Here is a 20634-nt window from a genome sequence, read left to right as displayed (position 1 = left end):
TATTTACAACAATTGCGTCAATTTATTTTCGAATTATATTACGTATATAATATTTGATTCCCTACTGAAAATTTTAATGGAAAAAAAGTAATTTCATTACATTGAAAGCTATACAGACAATTCACTTAGTTTTGCAAAGTGATGAAATAGTTTCAGATCTGATTTAATTTAGATTAAATAATAGTATTGATACCTAATTCACGTATAAGAATATGTCGCCTAAAACCATCATTTTTATTTATATAAAACAACTGACCGAAACTCATTTGAGCAATGAGTATTGAAAAATGATAATTTAGGCAAGCAAATGGGGATATTTTTCTTCGAATCGGTTATAAAACTTTGGAAAACCGATTTAAAGCTGAAGAAATTTGCCAAAATAGGGAGAAAATACGTTAAGTACATGTACTTCCAAAATATTTATTGGAATATTTTTTTTAAATTTATTGGAATAAGTTTGCTTTAACAAATAATTCTTTCTACGTATATTACGTTCTCGTATTTATGTGTCGAAAAACCTCAGGCATTTTAAGCTAAGAATATGGCAGCTCTCCAATGCATGAGGTGGAAACCTGCATGAATATGATTAATGTGCAAGAGATGGAGTGTTTTTCCGCATCTGTATGTAAGTAATCCGTTATTTTGAAGGACGTATTTTCCATCACGGAGCAAATGTGCTTTTCTTTAATACTTTTGAAAAATTGAGATGCAAATATTTCAAAATTTTCTAACGTACAAATAGTGAGTTGCTGGCAGTATCCAAAATACCTGTTTCAAGGATAAGACTACTTCGATATGTATTAAAATGTATTTACAGATAAACATAACACTCTTAGAAGTTATTGAAATCAAAATCCTTACAAAATTAAAAAATCTTCCAAAAATAATATTATAAAATTTGATACAATTGATTATATATATAGCTCTTCAGTGATCCCAAGATACGTAAAATATATTGGCTTTTTCATAAGCAGTTTTCTAATTATTTCTAATTTTCTAATTGCTATGATATGTAGAATTATTTTCTTTTGATAAATTTGGCTTCATATTTATTTATACGGATATTTAAATAATATCTACTTCCATATAGCGGCCTATGAATATCTATTTTTATTGATTTAAAAGCTAACGAACTGAGAAATATCTTTGTTTATCAAACAGATATATTTCTTTTTTCTTGTACTGTTGAAATATAAAATACTTATGAAATCTATTAATTTAAGTTTAAATGCGACATTGCAGGGTTAGAATAAATAATTTAGGAATCGTACCAAATACTTGAAAAAAGGTCTGCCAGACTGGCATTCTTAAAAGTATAAGGCATTTTCTCCCTCCCTCCCGCATGCCTTCGTGGTGTAACAGTAACTCACTCGGCGTGTATTCCAGACGTCCAGGTTCGAGTCGGTATGGTCCAGGTCCAGGACGGTATGGCACAATTTTCAGGTGGAGCCCAAATTGACAGTGGAGCCCAAATTGAAAAGGTGGTGGACAGTAATTCGTCACCACCAAAATTTGGCGATTGGGTTTCCTAATCCCCAGTTGCCCTTTAAAAGGTGGAGTACATAAGGCACTTTCTCCCCCCTTTCAGCATGCCTTCGTGGTGTAACGGTAACACGCTCGGCGCGTATTCAAGAGGTCCAGGTTTGAGTCCAGGTAAGGGCATTGGATATTTTCACGTCTTCTGCTTCAAATTAACCAATCACTCTACAAAAGGGAATGCTAATTTTTTTTGTTTGTTTGACGTCAATGAATAAATCTTTTTTCACACCAAATTTATTTACATGAAATTAATCTACTTTCAAAATATTGGTCTTTATTGAATTACACGCAAATCTTGTAATCAGTGGAAGAGTGGATGAAACCGTTGATAATGGATACCTGGGCTTAGATTCCGACAACTGACTAGGTGTGTGGGTGCTTTTTTCATAACATGAATACGAATCTTTCTCTTGGAAAGTTTTCTGCGAAGGCATCCCAAACAGATAGCACCACCTGCGCGTTGTTAATCAACTCAATCCAGTTCACTCATGCTAAAATATTTTCCCTCAAAAATAAAGTTCTTGTATTTTTTCGTAACTGTTCAAGTGTCAGATTAATTTTAAGATTCAAGTGTTCAAGTAATATTTCAAAGATCAGAATTCAGTTTTATCTAATTTGCGTAACGTCTAGACTGGAATTTTAATAACATAAACAGACAATACAAATGTGATATTTACTAGCTTTCTATCTCTGTGTCTAACAGTTTCGTGACGTAATCGACAGGAAATTCTTTCATGCGGTCTTTGTCAGAACAAAAGAAATGTAATGTCCATGAATAATTTTACTATAAATGCTAAAATAGTGACAGAAACCATCTTCTCAAATAAATACTTAATCATTCTTCATATTTTCAAAATAGCAGAAAGCATTTATCGAGATATATGTTGTGGATTACACTTGTTGTAGTTGACGATGCATTGACTATTATGTGTGAAAACATTTAAATCTGCGAATCTGGTAAATTCTGGAAAAGAATCGACGTTCGAAAATACAAACCTTTGCTCCTTTTATCGTATTCTATTTTTTTAAATTCTTACCTAAAAAAACATTAAACCATTAAATGTTTATGTCAATATTCCAAAACGATTAGTTTTTTAACGCTAATTTTGATCTGTACACGTTAACATAAAGATGATTATATATGACATATATGAATAACTATTGAATAATTATAACAAGAGACATTTATAAGGGAATTTTACATATTAATGACCATTTTAATAACATGTATCTCTGAAAATTCAAAGAAATCGTACGAATTTTTCGAGATTAACCTTAACAAATGGGTTACAGTACCAGCGATAAATCTGCGAAAACTTAAAAGCGTGGCGTTAAACATAAGGCAACTGCAATTTTAGAGAAAAAAAGCCTTATTTCATTTGAGAATGCAATATCAGAATTCATGACGGTCAACAACTTGGAAGAGATTAAGAAGAGATCCTAAACGAGAAAAAAGCAACTGTCTGATGAAAATTAATCCGCGCGAAAACTTCATAATCCCATTCAAAATTCTTTCACTTTTTATTAAATCAAGTTTAATGAAATCATCTAGTAAAGCTATATGTAAAGATGGTGAAATATCTCAGGTATTCCCAAAATTCAATGCTAAACCTGTAGAGACATTAGGTTATTTCGAGGTCGGAGAGATGAAAAATGAGCAACGCCTTCTCCGGGAATCACACCACGGACCTCTGGAATAGGCGCCCAGCGTGCAGACCACCACACCATGAAGGCATGCCAAGAAAACGAGAGAAATACCTTATTTACTCCCCCTTTTAAAGGGTGACTGGGGATTTCAGGGGAACCAATCGCTAAATCTTGGGTGTGAAGAATCATCATCCACCACCCTTTTAAATCGGGGCCACTGTAGAGACATTAGGTATTTTTTTGGAAGCAGGAGAGATGAAAAATGAGCAATGCCCTCGTTAGGAATCGAACCACGGACCTCTGGAATACGCGCCTGGCGTTCAGACCACCACACCACAAAGGTATACCAAAAAGGAGGGAGAAGTACCTTATCGAAATTAAAGGCAATATTACACTAATGTTTGTGAAAATTTCAACACCATGAAGGAATTATGTAAACTGAACCAAATTTACAATAAATGTAAAGGTAAGATATGCAAATGATTAGAATTAAAGCGGATTTCATATGCGCTGAATGAGAACCGGTCGTGTATTCCATGAATATAAAAGACTGTGAAGTTGCGTTGAAATCTGTTTACCGTCCTTTGTTTACTGTGGTGAAAGTTTAATTGATGGTCAATGTACCTCGTCAACAGCGGAGGGTACTCATACCAACAACTTACGGAGTTCGAACGAGGCCGTAGCATCGGTATGCGAGAGTGTGGTCTTTCGTATCGAACAACTGCAGCCCGCACACAGCGTTATGCCACAACAGTGATGCGCGTTTGTAAGTAATGGGCAGAGGAGAACCAAAGAAGGCGAAATCCCAGCAGTGGGGCACACAATGGCACGGGACGACAGAAACCCTATCTGCATGGATGTCAGGGATCGTACAGCGTCCTCTCGTGTGTTACCACAACATTGGAGCACGGCTAAAGGTGTTGTGTTGTCTAGCTCCACATTCCGTCGCCGTCTGCTGCAGCATGAACTGCGTGTAAGGGTTCCTCTACCAGGATTCCACTGTCTCTAAATCACACACGCTTCCGACTTCAGTGGCACTCCGATGAATCTGGCTAAAATCTGGAGTATACTGATGGAAGTGTACGCGTCAGACGTTCCAGAGGGAAATGTCAGCTCCCACAGTGTGTTACCCAGTGTCATACTGCGATGTTTTAAGTGCGCCATTTTTTAACTTCTTCCACCTACATTTACATTACGAAAAGAAATCGTCTTTTACCTTCTGTTAGAAAAGGAATGATTAGGTCATGTCACCGGATACGTTCAATTTTTATTTCTCTAATTCAAGATGGAAAATGAGAGTTTCAGGAGAGTTTCGAAGCTACTTTTTACTGCAAAATCAAGAAACTTATTATTGTTTTCTTAAGCAAAGTTCCTTAGTTCTTAAATATTCTTAAGCAAAGTTCATCACTTTATAGTTGATAAAATTGTTCTTGCATAATTAATGGATTACTAAAAATTGTGTGAGGGGAGCACATTGGCTTGCCTTATGTGGTTACGTGGAGGACGTTTTAAGGGAAACTGGCTCGTATACATACTATACATGGGAAAACTACGAAAATGCCCATGCAATCAACCCGCGGATTCGAACTCGCGCGATTCGAACCCCGGGCCGAACTACCACTGTTCAGATACTTTGCCGTTCGGCCGCTGTAGGGAGTATAACATGGCTTTAATTAGCTTTTATTTAAAACTGAAGTGAATCATTTCAGTAGTCGTAACAGTTAGAAAAACAGTATTGTAATAAATTTTTTAAATAATGCCATATTATATTGCTTTTCACATGCATAAGACCGCTATAAGAATCTACACTTCATTAATAAACAAGCGAGAACGTTTTTCTAAGAACTAAATCTTACATAATATAGTTTTCAATAATAAATAACAATCTTATTACTAATCTAATCTTGGTTAGTAGTTCAGCATGTTGCTTAATTTACGGTTATTTCATAATGCAAATAAAAATTATTTATTTATTTAGGTAGGAGTTTAAGCTCATTAAAATAAATTAGAGTTGCCATATCGAATACTCATCAATATTTTCTATTGCTTGCAATTCTATAATAGTACTACTATTTGAATTTATTATTTAAAATATTTATCTGAGCAATGTAAAAACTCTAAAAATTTATTTACCTGGATAACGTTGATTAACTTTGTTCTCTTAATATTTCTAGGTTTAGAGAATAAGGGAGAAAAAGATTTCTTACCTGATGACTTCTAAAATTCCGTCAGCAATAATGAACATTTCTCGCGCAACTTCTCCTTTACGGCAGATCAGGTCCCCCGGTGTGAAAATATAGGCTTTCATCTTGAGCACTAGATCGTGAAGGAACTCAGGTTGGCACTCTTGAAAAATGCTCACCTGTCAAAAAAATGAAAAAAAAATCAAAACATACTGAGATCAAATAGACTTTCTAGTATTTGAATTTAATTTTGCTGTAATCAATAACATTATCCCAGGTAATTCCATCTTGTATTCGCTTGTGCAAATTACAGTACAACCTCGATCTATCCTTGCAACAACAGTCATTTACCAGTATGAATCATTCGCCATTTTTGATTCCGAATAAAATCATACGCAAATAATGTTATTTATCTCACATTTAGTATTTCCCAAATATCGTTCCACTGTATTAATCTTTCAGAAACCATGTTTCTAGCAAACTATTTTCGGTTCTGTTCTGTTAACGGTGGGGCCATTTACACACACTGGCCAATGAATTAAAAACCTAAAATCAATATTGTATTGCACCAGATTTTGGACGGATAACTGCTCTGATTCGTAGGGGCATCGAGTCTACATGCTTCTGGAGTGCATTTACGTCCAGAGAATACCATGCATTGGCTATGCAGCTTTCCGGATCTTGTAAATTAGATGGGAGAGGAGAGTTAACGGTGGGGCCATTTACACACACTGGCCAATGAATTAAAAACCTAAAATCAATATTGTATTGCACCAGATTTTGGACGGATAACTGCTCTGATTCGTAGGGGCATCGAGTCTACATGCTTCTGGAGTGCATTTACGTCCAGAGAATACCATGCATTGGCTATGCAGCTTTCCGGATCTTGTAAATTAGATGGGAGAGGAGAGTTAACGGTGGGGCCATTTACACACACTGGCCAATGAATTAAAAACCTAAAATCAATATTGTATTGCACCAGATTTTGGACGGATAACTGCTCTGATTCGTAGGGGCATCGAGTCTACATGCTTCTGGAGTGCATTTACGTCCAGAGAATACCATGCATTGGCTATGCAGCTTTCCGGATCTTGTAAATTAGATGGGAGAGGAGAGTTAACGGTGGGGCCATTTACACACACTGGCCAATGAATTAAAAACCTAAAATCAATATTGTATTGCACCAGATTTTGGACGGATAACTGCTCTGATTCGTAGGGGCATCGAGTCTACATGCTTCTGGAGTGCATTTACGTCCAGAGAATACCATGCATTGGCTATGCAGCTTTCCGGATCTTGTAAATTAGATGGGAGAGGAGAGTTAACGGTGGGGCCATTTACACACACTGGCCAATGAATTAAAAACCTAAAATCAATATTGTATTGCACCAGATTTTGGACGGATAACTGCTCTGATTCGTAGGGGCATCGAGTCTACATGCTTCTGGAGTGCATTTACGTCCAGAGAATACCATGCATTGGCTATGCAGCTTTCCGGATCTTGTAAATTAGATGGTGCTGTAGGATGCGTCTTTTCAGCACATCCTACATATTTTCTATTGGGTTCAAATCCGGGCTATGCGGTGTCCAGGAAAGGTGTTGGAAATCAGACTGCTGTTCAGCGAACCAATTTAGAACACTTCTGGCACGATGTATAGGTGCATAATCGTTAATGGAGTATCCGTCGCCATCAGGGTACAAATGCAATATTGCAGGGTGCACTTGATCTGCCAGTATATCTAGGTATCTCATGGCTATTTGTTTACCTTTAAGGAGCACCAGGGCATCACTCCCATACCAGCAGAACATCCCCCATATCATAATACTCCCACCAGACCTTTGCGCAGTGCGAGTAAGGCAATATGGCTTCATGTGGTTCTTACTGAATTAAGGTGTAGCGTGACTCATCCGACAATACTCACCCGTTTCCAGTCTTCAGATGTGCAGTGTCTTCTTTCCCGACATCACTGAAAACGAATTCTTGCATGTCGGGCAGAAATGAGTAGTTTTCTCACAGGCACCCGACTATGCTTTCCTATCCTCTGCAATCCTATGAGCATGGTTCAAGCTGAAATCTGTTGGGAAGAGCCTTGTTTGATGATATGTGTCAGATGAAGCAAAGTAGAGACCCTGTTCTGCCGTACTATTCGTCGGAGACGATGTCGAGCACTCTTTTGGAAAACTGTGCCTCGAACCGCAGCTGTGTCTTCTAGAGAAGGACTGTGGGTTCTGATTCCAACTTTTGAAAACCTTTGATACGGCTGCTTTTGAGAATCCAGTGAGATTTGCTGTCTTCGAAATCAAGGCCCCTGATAAACGGGCACCAACAATAAGCCCTTTTCCAAATGGTGAAAGATCTGTTGTTTTTCCCATTTTACGTCATTCATCATGAAAAGCACTCTTACACCTTACTTATGCTAGATTCTAACCACATGTAAACATTTTCTTAAATAGAATAGCAGGATCTGGTAAATGCTGATAGATATACGGAAGAAGACATTCCGATGCATTGTGGTTGTTTGTTTCACCTGACTTAATGCAAGGAAAGAGGGGGAATTAAGTGTTTTACATTCAAAATGAGCTGTATTACAGGATCTACAGAATTCATATTTGTCAGAACATCAAGTAAATCATATTTAGTATTATCTTTAGGAGCTAACGTGTCATCGATGAAGGCAAAAACAGAACTGGGAAAATTTAGTTTTTTAAGCCATTTTAATTTGAAATATTGTTATGTACATATATGCGAAAATAAGACTAAAGAGACTACGCATGGGATAAATAATAATGCTTTTCCTGAAAAACGAAATGTTTTTATATGAGAAAAACTAGAGTATGAAAGATCTGTTCTTCAATTTCAGTTTGTGAAAAAGAAATTCTACAAGTGTTGTCAATTTAAGTAACTTTGAGTAGGCATATTTGCTAAATCGGAACCATAAGAAATTACCAAAGGAATATTTAAGTTTATTGACATGATATAGCGAATATTTATAGTGGAAGAGTTTATAGTTGGAATAAATATAGTTACAATAACTATTTGCAAAGTTAATAAATTTATTTTTACTAACTTCATTAACTTATTCTTGTCAGCTTAGATTTACAAGTAATGAATGTGAACTGAGACTTGAGGATGAAAATGAACATGTTATAGTTTAACTTCACTCAGATTAACAAAGCTTAGTAAAAGGTAAATGAGCTGTTCTGCGCCTAAGGCGCGTCAGATTATGAACCACTTTAAGTTTCGAAGAATCTCAATGCGAAATTCAGGCAAGAAACAACAGATAACGAATGCAATATATTTTTGTGTGTAAAAAAGAAGTTTTTAAAAGTGGCTTATGTGTGTAGTCATGCTAAAAGTTAGAAGTTATTTCTATCTTCTTCTTAGCATGTCTTTGTGGTGTAGTGGTCAGCACGCTCGACGCGAATTCGAGAGGTCCATGGTTCGAGTCCCGGCGAGAGCACTGCTCATTTTTCAATCTCTCTTGCTTCGAAATAATATCTTTACAGTGGCGCCCGAACTAAAAAGGTGGTGGATGGTGATTCTCCACCACCAGGATCTGGGGATTGGGTCCCCTAATCCTCAGTCGCCCTTTAAAAGGGGGAGTATATAAGGTATTTCTCTTGCCTTCTTAGCATGCCTTCGTGGTGTAGTGGTCAGCATGCTCGAAGCGTATTTGAAAGCTTATTTCGAGTTCCGGCGAGGGCAATTGCTAATTTTTCTTTTCTTCTGCTTCCTTACCCCTCAAAAACAAATCCTGATATCTCTACAAAATAATAAACGTAATTTACTTACATTGTGTTGTTTATTTAATATCCGAAACAATTTTTTTTATCCTAGTTGCTTTCTAACGACCCTCGTTTATACGCCTATCCTGTTGAAAACGATATATTGTGGATTCATTGTATGAGAAATATAATAAGAAGTGTTTAGTACTTATTAGCCTTATGGTTGCCCTGCCTACATAAAAATTAAGAGAAAAACCCATTAAAATTTCCCTAAAGAATTTCCTTTTTTTAAAACCTTTGCAGTACAGAAAGCAAGAGACGTAATATTACATAAAAAGAAGCCTTGTTTACAGTGTTTTTTCTTTGTCTCTGCAAAAATTGAGACACGCAAAAAAAAAAAAAAAAAAAAAAAAAAAAAAAAAGCCATAATTTTTTTATTGCATTGCATATGTAAAAAAAATAAAATAAATTAAAAAAAAGTTTATTTTCCGAAGAATCGATTTTTTGTTCTTTTTCCTTCCCTTTTTGCTCAAGACATAAGTGATACAGAAAAAAGTTTTCGAACAATCTACACATTATACTTTGTGATATGGAAATAATCCAGATAAAAATGGTTCTTCCAAACAATTTTATTTTAGTGTTTTGTACTTGACTGGCAGTATCGATGATATATACTACACAACTCACTTTGAAATTTGTGATTTAACAGTTCCGTTTATGCTTATTTGCTATAATAAATATTCTACTTTATAGGGTTTTACTTTATTTTCCTAACAGTTAATTTTGATTTTGGAAACAACCTATTCTTTCCATTCTTATTTTTCTACCAATGCTTTCCTGCACGAATGAGTTTTTAGTTTCACGTTTTATGCAAAATAGGACAGGAACGACTGATTAAGTTATAATTTGAGTTACTTCCGACAGATTGAGTTCTGCCTTTCGGCCGCGTTGTTGTTACTCGTCAAACTTGTTATTTTACTGCCGTGCATATTAATTGCCTGCAAATCTATGGCGGTGATATCAGCTAAAGAGCCATATATGTGTTAAATATCTCTGTGTAGCTTCGGCTGATTATTGAACTTAGAATTAGTTTAGATTTACGTTTTCTACTTTTATGTTAAAGCCATAAGTGCTGGCTGGCTATTTGTACGCCAAAATGGGGTCATCTGTGAATATATCTGAGTTAAAATAAAAGGGTATTTTAACTATTCTTCTGTTGTTGTTACTAACCCAGTAGAACTCAGCGAAAGAGCGCTCTACAATTCTAGTAGGTATTCAAGTAACTAGAACTAGAAAAGTGTTCAAGTAAATAGAACACCATAACTATATAGACTTACTTACTTAATTTATTTATTATAAATTTATAAGTTATTTAATTTAACGCCTCTCTTACTTTTTTATACATTTCAAAAATAAAATGATACAATTTAAATACTCGTCTAACCCACTATCTCGTGAAATGTGTTTTGAAATTCGTAAATTAGTAATAACCTATTCATTTGAAAAGTAATAATTAAAATGGTTAAGAATTCTTTCCTTTTGAAAACCTTTTAAAAACAAACTTGGAATATACCTGACCTCCAGTACAATTTGGGAAAAAAAATCTAATGATAATAATCATATATGATGCTGTAAAAGTTCTTATCAGTAACTTTTTAAATGATCTGGGAATGAAAATACTACTTGTGCAATCAAATATGGTACGGGTTTTTTAACATGTAGCTAGATTAAAAAAAAAAAAAAAAAAAAAAAAAAAAAAAAAAAAAAAATGTAGTTTCGAATCAAAATAGAAGAACAGTCAAGACCATTTTCGTAGTTTTAGCTTTGCTTATCAACTGAATGTAATAAATGTTATCGTTTCGCTGACTCCAAAGAAATAAAGAATAAAACAAGCGGAAGTAATTAAGAAGGAGCAAAAATAATTCTCGACAACGATGAAAGCCGATCTTGGAAAGCTGCGCAGATGTTAAATGCGTAAATCCAGAATATTTATTTGCATTATTATTAAGAATGTGTACCTCATGCAGAAGTACAGTAAGAAAATGATTTAAAACAGGAAACAGTTTTGGATTCTTCTGTATTTTCTTCCGAAACAAATTGTTGGAAATGTTTATTTAAAAAATTAGTTGTTCAAAATATATTGAAGTATTTTCCTGGAATCATTTTTTAAGCTTTTTAAGAAATGCATTTATCTTAACGCGTGCTCGTTAGACAAATGGCGCGGCATATCTAGCAAAGTTCTAAAATACATCGGAATGCCGCAATCTAAATTTCTACATTTATGGTTCAACGGTACTTCTATATAAATCAATATTCAATCTAGTTTAAAAGGGAATTTATTAGAATACAAAGCAAATTAATCTAATCTAGAATATATCGATTTAACTTCCTATCAGCAGCATTGGAGCTGCATCAAACAAATCGAAAGCAAGTTCCAAATTTCACACTGTTGCCACTTGGCGTTTTCTAAATCGATGCGCTTCTATTGATTTTCGCGTTGCTATTCAGAGGTAGAGCAAAATATCTATTCAAACCCAGAACAGCACGGATTATCCTGGCAGCCTTGCGTGAACGTGAAAAAGTTTGACTATAACATGTTACTTTAAAATAGAAACTTTTAAGTTCATTTTATTCCGCCCGGCTTGCCTCGGAACCATAGGAATGATAGCTGGAGCAGATGGCTCGCACCGTCTACATTCCCCCTCCCCCCTAATTTCCGTTAAGCGCGTTTTGCTTCATAAAATCATAAAAATGGCGGCGCAAGAGAAGACTGAGTTAAGCTTCAGTCTCAAATTAAATTGCGAAAGTAAGTGCTGTGCGGTGATGATGACATACTTTATCATAGCAAATAGGAAGATGGGCAACGGCCTTGAAGTGCCTTTTTTATGCAATAGATTATAGTACTTGAAGGAGATGAGTGCTTGTGACATTCTGAAAGAGAATAACTATTTATGATGCAATGCATTTCATTGCTAAGCTTGAAATTAATTTAAGAGTTGAATCCTAATTTTTACAGATGGCTTGAAGAACGGATCTTTGACATCGCTAAGGAAGGATATTTTACAAGTTGTGGGATTTTAGTTTAACGCTTTGTTAAAATTATTTCTGGTATTCAGGAATTTGGAAGTGTAAAGGAAAAAACAGAGAAGTGTGGAACGGGGAAAAACGAGTATGGATGACGGCTGTAAAATGTTATCAGTGCAAGATATTCTTAATACAACAGGGAGAAGAAACAGTCGGGCAGAAAAAACAGAGAAGTGAAAACGAAATAGCAACAGAATTTGTAGTAAGGTAATGGAATAGCAGACATATTGTTAAACTATATGGGTACACAAACTCAGTACAGATTTGTTGGCAGTTTAGCTTTGGACACCACTAAATTTATTATCTGAAGTAAATACATAGGCAATGAGAACGAATGTACATAACACAATTTTTCTCAAATAAATTCTGCAACTGCATGTGCCATTCATTAAAATTTCTGTAAATCTCCTATTTTACATCTCAGACATGAATTCCAAGTTCACTGGTAGACTTTAGACAATTATTTACGTCGCGTAATAACTAGCATACATAGGTGTGAGTTAAACACCCGAAGAATTTTACGAAACGATATTTTATGAAAGCTAACACCTATTTCGTTTCCCTTTTATTTATTTATTTTTTGATATATCGTTATTTATTTTGTGATATATCAGAAACAGATGGAATCGTTATCAATTTCCCTTAGAAATTTTTGCTTGAAGCATCTGCAGTGTTTACACACGTACATAATTTTCTTTAGCAATCATATTTTCCATTAGAATGAAAAAAAATAAATAAAATGATACTGAACAGCAAACTTTCCTCCCCCCCAAAAAAAAACCTATTCCTGTTTCTGATGAAAGCTTCCAAACATGTTTTGTTACATCATAGAGTCATTAGGTTATATAAATGCATGAACGTAAAAATGCGCAGTGCTTTCGCCGGGATTCGAACTCCGAACCTCCCGAATATGAGTCGAGCGTGCTTCTAGTTACATCACGGAGGTATATACTCCTCCTTTTAACGGGCGACTGGGAACAAGAGACCCAGTTGTCGAATCCTGGCGGTGAGGAATTATCGTCCACCACGTTTTTAGTTCAGGGGTCACTGTAGAGACCTTTTAGAATTTTTCGAATAGAGGAAATAGAAGAAATCTGCAATGCCCTTCCCTGGATTCGATCTTCGGATGTCTCGAATACGAGTCGGACGTGCTTTCAGGTACACCACGAAGGTATGCAGAAAGGAAGAAGAAAACACCTTAGAACATATATATGAAAGATAAAACTTTGAACTTCATTTCTAACCCTTTTGTTTTGGATGAGTATTTTCTATTTGATGCAAAGAAAGTCACTTATCTATCCTGGACCTATCTATCCATTTGGACTGCATTACCTTTAATTAAATTGCCAATTTCTCCCTTTGGAAAGTCACTTGAGAAATCAGAAATCTTTTTTTACTTGTTATTTGTACAGAATTATATAAGGCAAATTATAATTACATAGGCAATAAGTTAAGTAGAGTAGATATTAGTATTGCTTAAACTTCAAGCAGATGTTCTAAAGTTTTCTGTAAAATATTCAAACAGAATCTTGAAAAATTGAAGAAAGAACTAAAAGAAAACTAAAGTGGGTCTTTCTTTTCCTTGTTTTAAAAGAAAAATATAATTAATGTGCTGACAGATTTAGTAACATTTCGTATGTCTGCGTAACATTTCTTATAAATGTACTTAAAAAAAGGAGTTCGAAAAATATCTGTAGTCCGACGTCCATGGTCTAACGAAACAGAATGAAAATATTTAGAAAGATTTATATTACAAATGTTGCAAGGTAAATACCACCATGCCAAAAAATACACCAAAAGTTTTAAGAAATTGAATCTTTCGCTAATGTCGGGTATAAAATATTTTTGCCTAGCTTCTGCATCAACCTAACAATATCTCGGGCGAATTTTCAGGAACGCTAGAAACACTGCTTCCATCTGCCCTTGTAGCTTAAAATTCTTTGTCTGATAGCCCTTAAAGCTCTCGCTCTTAAATTTTAAGCTAGAAAACTTCTTTTTAAAACTGCTTTGACATGTTTGCTTGCTGTTATCCTAAGTAGTTGTATAAAATAAAGAGTTCGCTTTTATATCCCGACTGTACTATATCGTACTAGGCATAGTTAAATGATTTCACCTTTGGATATAAAAATCAAGCTTAATTTAATTATAGCATTTGTGTGATTAATGATTTTAACTAAATACAGAAAATCATGCGCTATTAAGAATTGTTGTAACTTACAAATAGAGTGAAGAGTAATAAAACCGTAGGAATGTTAGTGAAGAACATGCAACAATGTCATTCTTACCTTCTTAAGAGTCTTGAGATTGACGTGCAAGGCAAGTTCCGTCTTCAGCTTGTCCGGAAGAATTCCGAGTGCCGAGTTGATATCTCCACCGCCTTGCATGCGACCCCTAAAATTATATGAAAGATCCTTAAGTCATGTTTATTGTAGCATTAAAATTATCAAACAGTTTTTTCGTAAGTTCGGTTTTATTCTGTACCCCTTCTTGCTTGAAAACCGTCATTCGCTGATGGCCATCAAAACGTTAATAGCTTATTATTAATTTTGGCTCAAGTGATTCTTGTTTTCAAATAATAACTGCATGAAAATGTTCTGGAAAGTTTGTGCGAAGCTACCGTAGGATGCTTTACTGGGTCAGTAGCATCACAGGACAGTACCTGTATCACCATATGGTAACGTCCTGGTGTCTCGTATGTATATTCCTATCCAGATTCTTTTGTTTTGAAGTGACATGTATGACATTAGAAAAGTCTTTCCCAAACTCTAAGTGTTCACTTCCACGCCTGTCGAATTAATTTCTACTTTTCGTTGCCCTGCGTTGGCAACACGCTTTTGAGATTTGTCGTTCGTAGGATTCGGTCGCTAAAAGCGTAGCTGGCCTGTAACGGTTGTAATTCTTATTTTTTGCTTATCTGTACTCCTGAATTATTACTAAATGTTTACGTGTGGATGTTTTATTATTAAATGTATTCAGTTTGGTTTAAATAGACGTGAGTGACTGAATTTATTAAGTATGTTTAAAGTAGAAACTGCGTCATCCACGTCGGCGCCATTCTAATACGAGGTACGTAAACACTAAGGAACGGGTGAAAATAGACATAAAACTTAATAAAGCATATAATAAATCACATAATATATGCATGTAATTGTAAACAACATCTATGAAAATATGAAATATAGAATGAAATGAAGAAAATAAATTGATCCCAACCAGTGACTGAACTGCAGAGTCAGTAGTCCAAAACGTTCTCCAAAAAGGCGTTGTTCCTTATAATCAGATAAGATTTGTCTGCGTTTCTGTATTGAATTAAACAAAGAAATGATATTATATAATATTAAAATGTTTATATCTTTCTTTTAAATCGTTCAGTTTATTAAACTTTGTGTTATTTTAGTTTAAAAAAATTCGTTAAATACCTTACACCATGTCGCATAATAAAATATGTGGTAATTTTTACTTTACTATGCAGTGTGAGTGGTAAACGAAAAGAATTACTCTTTGTATAATGACAGGGTCGTGTGAATGACAAATTCCATCTTAAAGCAATGTGGCTCAAAAAAGGAAGGAAATATAAAAGGAATATAGTCCATAAAAAGTAAAATAAATATCCTAATGTCAGAAGACCTAATTTTTTCATTGTTTGAGAACTTTGAGATACTGTGTAACAAATAGATTTAAAAAGAGTTATTCCATTGCGTTACAGTGCTGCAAAGTTTTTAAATTTTCTTAGTTGGAAGCAAAGCTAAGTAAATAGCCTGAGAAGGAGCAAAATGACAAAATAATAAAACTTTAAGAAATGACAAAAATGTGTGAACTATGCTAGAGTTAGGGCTTTCGTTTTTCAAAAATAAACATCATACGATTATTGAGAAGATTTATGAATTAGATATAGATACGAGGGTTGCTATTTATATTTCCAGCCTAATAATGAAGAAAGAAATTTTATAATCGAAAATGGTTTTATTTTGTTTTTCAAAATATTCTCCATGATGACCAATACACTTTTGTATGCTTTTAAATGAATTTTCGAAGTACTTTTTCCACTCCAATTGAGGTAACTCCAAAACATGTGTTTTGAATGCATCAACTGCTTTTCTTCGGGTATCACAAATTGTTGGCCACCTAATTTATTTTTGATGTGTTGGAATTAAAAAAACGTCATTGGGTGACAAATCAGGGCTGTACGGCGTATAACCCATGAATTCAATGTTTTGGCCCGTCAAAAATTAATATGTTTGAGCCGATGAACAGAACTTGCATTGTCATGATGAAGAATGATTCACTTTTTCTGCTTTTTTCGAATTTCTCCGATGACTTCTGGCAAACAAATGGTCATGCATCATTCGATATTGACTGCCTTGCATTGCTCTAATGCGACTGCCGCTACATGATCGATAATGCTGTAGAAACAGGAAATCGTTTGCTTCGATGTGCTTCTTCGACGAACAACTTTTGTCGAATTGCTTCGTTTTGAAAGACCCATACATTCGACTCCTGTTTTATTTCGGGCTCATATCCATAGATCCATGATTCATAATCTGTGTAGATGTTATGTATAGCTTTTGATGCCCCTTAAACGTATTTTTCTAACATTTCCTTGCACCAATCGAGACGAGCCTTCTTTTGAGCGTCTTTTAGATTATGCGGGATCTAACGCGAAAAAATCTTTTTTACGGCCAATTGTTCATGTCAAATCACATTGTTTGTTGTCATACTCATGCCCAAAGATGCCTCAGTGACTGTCTATCACATGATGATCTTGCTTTGTCAGTTCACCACAGCATCGATATTTTCTGCCACAGCAACCGAGGTTGGACGATCTTCACGGATTTCGTCCAGGAGCGACCGTCGACCACGATTGAAATAATTATACCAGCTTTCCACAGTGCTGTAAGATGGCGCTTCATCGCAATGGAAAGAATTCAGATCATCGAGGCACTCTTGTCTTGATAAGCTACTTCGAAATTTATGAAAAATAATCGTACGAAAATGTTCAGAGTCAATTCCCCTTTTTGCCCGAGGTGAATTTTTCAGTTTACTGTAAACAACACAAATCTCTCCAAAATGGCGAAACGTTCTGAAGAAGTTATGGTTAACAACATAAAACTTTCGACTGGAATCATCTGCGGTCGCCTAGGAACATTCACTGTTGCCAAGGCCAGAAATATACGAGTAAATAGCAACCTTCGACTTTGATATGAGACTGTTATATATTGTATTTTTATGTTTTACGAAATATTTAAATAGACAATAAATATAATACTAAGGTAAATTTTCGTTGCCTCGGAATGCGTTATCAGTTTCATAATAATGCCGAAATCACATTCAAAGCGTAATGCATTAACTGTTACCCGCATTGTTTACAGATGACAATGAAGGCTGAAGGGAAAAAAACTACGTAGTAGATGTTTTTGATGTCAGGGGGGGTCCATTTTTCAACTTAATAAATATCTTCTCCTGTTTTCCCACTTGATTGATGTAAAGAGATGAATCAAAGCTATATTCGGAATAAATATCATATTTCTGAATCCCTAGGGGAGAAAAAATGAAGAAATTACCTTTATTCTAATCATTTTTCTGTATAAAATGACAGCCTCGAACTGAACAATAAAACCCAGAACGCTACGTTTTGCTACTTTTAGGATGGGCGAGAATTTATCGGAAATAACTAAAAGTTAAACAAATAAATATTGGCATCACATCCTGAAGAGGTAATGAGCTCAAATTCATGAGGAAGATACACTGTATGCACAAAAAGTAAAGATCGTTTTACGTGTGCTATTTGACGTCATTTATTTTAGAATTTTATTTCAATGGTTGCTGTATGCTCTACGGACGAATTCTTAATATATCTCAATTCTAATACTCTGATAAACAAATATTTCTCAAATTCTTCGATTTGTGTCTCTTATGGTTATGATGCATGCATCAATATATTTCAGAAACATTTATGCCTGAATATTTGAAGTTATTTTCTGTCTCTTTTAGTACATAAATGAATAATTAGGTACATTATTGTATAATGAAAATTAAAGAATCATTATTATAGCCATGTAATTTGGGACAATTAGATTAAATTTAACGGACAGTTAAGCTTAATATAAGTACTGCTCTACCTTTCCTTTGAGTTATGCTCGGACCACAAGGTTGTCAGTCCGAGCCATACAGTTTGAAAGGTGGCAAAAATTTATTACAACTTATATGTGAAGAAATGCTTTGCTGTTCGTAATTGCTAGCGAGGCTTCTTGTCCGAGGTTGGCAGTGGCGTCTTTTATAATAATTAAGCTAAGCATAAAATTGGTTCTTATTTTTTAATAATTTGATTTTGATCGTTGTACCTTTCAACGCAGATGGCATAATTATTATCAGTTGCTGTGGATAATAATCGCTTTTTTATTCTGAAAAGGCTCGCCTTAATTTTAACCCATAAGGAGTGAATAAATAAAGTTTCTTGAATTGCCTTCTGTTCCTGTGCAGCTTGATTTTCAACCCTTGCCGATCTGTTCCTGTGTTAATCGATTTAGATGAACAAATTAGAGATAACTAAAGATTTATTGTTAGATGAACATGTTTTTCGAATAAGCTAAATTTTAAAGTTATGGCCTTCATAATAAAGAATAATAAACCGTCGCCGAAGGCAGGGCTGTCATTACTATACTGCTCGCACGGCAAAATCACGTTCCCAGAGTTAACGTTCCATAACAAAAACTGAGTACGTTATAGTTCAAATTGAGAAAGTATGTGTAATTTAAACGAACCCATAAATATTGTTGTAATTAAAAGGGAATAATTATATAATTTTTATTTGAAGCGAATTTTATTACTGCTTCATAAGTAAGTACATAATACTGCTGCGGAAATCCCCAGCTATGGTGAGAGAGCTTCCCATAAAGCGGGGCTAGGGCTGCCATATTTGGCCCGAAATCGCTCATTTGCCAATATTTGGCGACAAAATTAGTGATATACCATAGACGGAGCGAGAACATTTCTAGAACACATTTTTAGCGGTTTTCTCGAGGATATTTTTGAAAGTAGGTTACATCTATATGTAACCTGCCTATCCTGCGAGGCAGCAGTGCTTTGAGTTCAGAGATTAGTTTGAGAGCAGTCGACCGACTTGAGAGCTGTTTTTTCAGTCAGCCTGAAGACTGTGTTGCTCACTGTTTCATAGTGTTTATCGTAGTTTTTCGAAGACTGTAAACGTGTCCTTTGTAAATGCTGGCAAATAAATTGTGTTTCAATACTTCATCAAGTGTTATCATCAAATAATCGAAATCAACGAACCCGTAGAACGCAACAATACATTTATTTTTATAAAAACTGACGAAATGTTGCCTAGGATAAAGAGTAACGCAACTCTTCAAAAGTTTCGCGTTAAGGAGCAAAGTTTTTCAGTGTGTAAATTCCTGTTTCAATTTTTAAAAATTTCTTGTAAACTAAAGGTATTCTGTTTTCTTCTGCATTATAAGTACTTTCACTGTTGGCTGGTGTTATTATTTCATCCAGTTCTTCATTCGTCATTTCTCGGTCGCCATTCTCGATTAGTTATTCGACTTTTCCTTCTTCCATGGTTTATATATATATATAAGATATAATAAAAACGGTAGCTGCTTTAAAAACAATTGGCGACCTCAAATTTGGCTACTAAATAGTTCTAGATTTAGTGCTCTTCCCCTAAATTCAAAATGTAAGGGCAATAGCTGCTTTAAAAATCATTGTGGACCTCAAAATTAACATTTCTAGATTTGGTGCTCTCCCCCTAAATTCATCTCCAAAATTCTTCCAAATTCTAGAATTTTCTACGTTACGTAACGCTGCTTGTAAAAGGCAAGCAAAACTAATATTAATCAATCACAGCTTGTTTCTAAAATAGCACCTACACTGGTATAAAAACCTCTGGTGAGCTAACTACGTTTTAATTTTGCGTCTTCTTCTGCTAGCTTCTACCTTGATATTAGCTCCTCGCTTTGCTTTACTGTCGAAACTGTCTGCGTCTTAACTTTAAGAATCAATGTACAGGGTGTCCATAATTAAACTTGAAATTTGCGAGCAGTCTACAGCAAAAACTATGCAGCAGAATTACATGAAAATTGGTTAACGGCAGAATGAAATGATGGGAATTTTATCGAGAAAAAAAAAAAAAAAAACAATGAGTTTCAAAAACCACCACTAGATGGCGTTGTGGAATGTAAACTATTGGCATATGCAAATGTAACCATAGTAATCCTGTGCGCGCACAGGAAACCTATAAAGATGCGAGAGGCGAACTGCAGAACTGGTAACGTCGCGCGCGCGATTAACCAGTAATCATCCTAAATTGTTTAATTACTCGCAGTCACACTCGTTTCCAAGTCAAGGAAGATGACGTTGACACTCCAGGAACGTGCTTTACTGATGAAATTGTTTTACGAAAACGGAGACTCTGCTACAGAAGCTTTGCAGCGGTTACGAA

General features: G+C 35.1%; 1 protein-coding gene across 1 annotated transcript in view; it reads right to left on the bottom strand.

Moving 5' to 3' along the window:
• LOC118194750 (uncharacterized) overlaps positions 1-20634 on the bottom strand; it is a 631198-nt gene that overhangs the window by 123845 nt on the left and 486719 nt on the right. Inside the window, exons 10-11 of the mRNA XM_085810543.1 lie at positions 14465-14570; positions 5394-5548 (exon numbers count right to left, since the gene is read on the bottom strand). Coding sequence (XP_085666669.1) covers positions 5394-5548; positions 14465-14570 — 261 coding nt within the window. The remainder of the gene's footprint in view (positions 1-5393; positions 5549-14464; positions 14571-20634) is intronic.

This window comes from Stegodyphus dumicola, chromosome 2 (assembly GCF_044657685.1).
Source record: "Stegodyphus dumicola isolate Sdum_Otavi_A_Nest chromosome 2, ASM4465768v1".
NCBI lineage: Eukaryota > Metazoa > Arthropoda > Arachnida > Araneae > Eresidae > Stegodyphus > Stegodyphus dumicola.
This window is presented reverse-complemented; position numbering and strand designations above follow the sequence as displayed.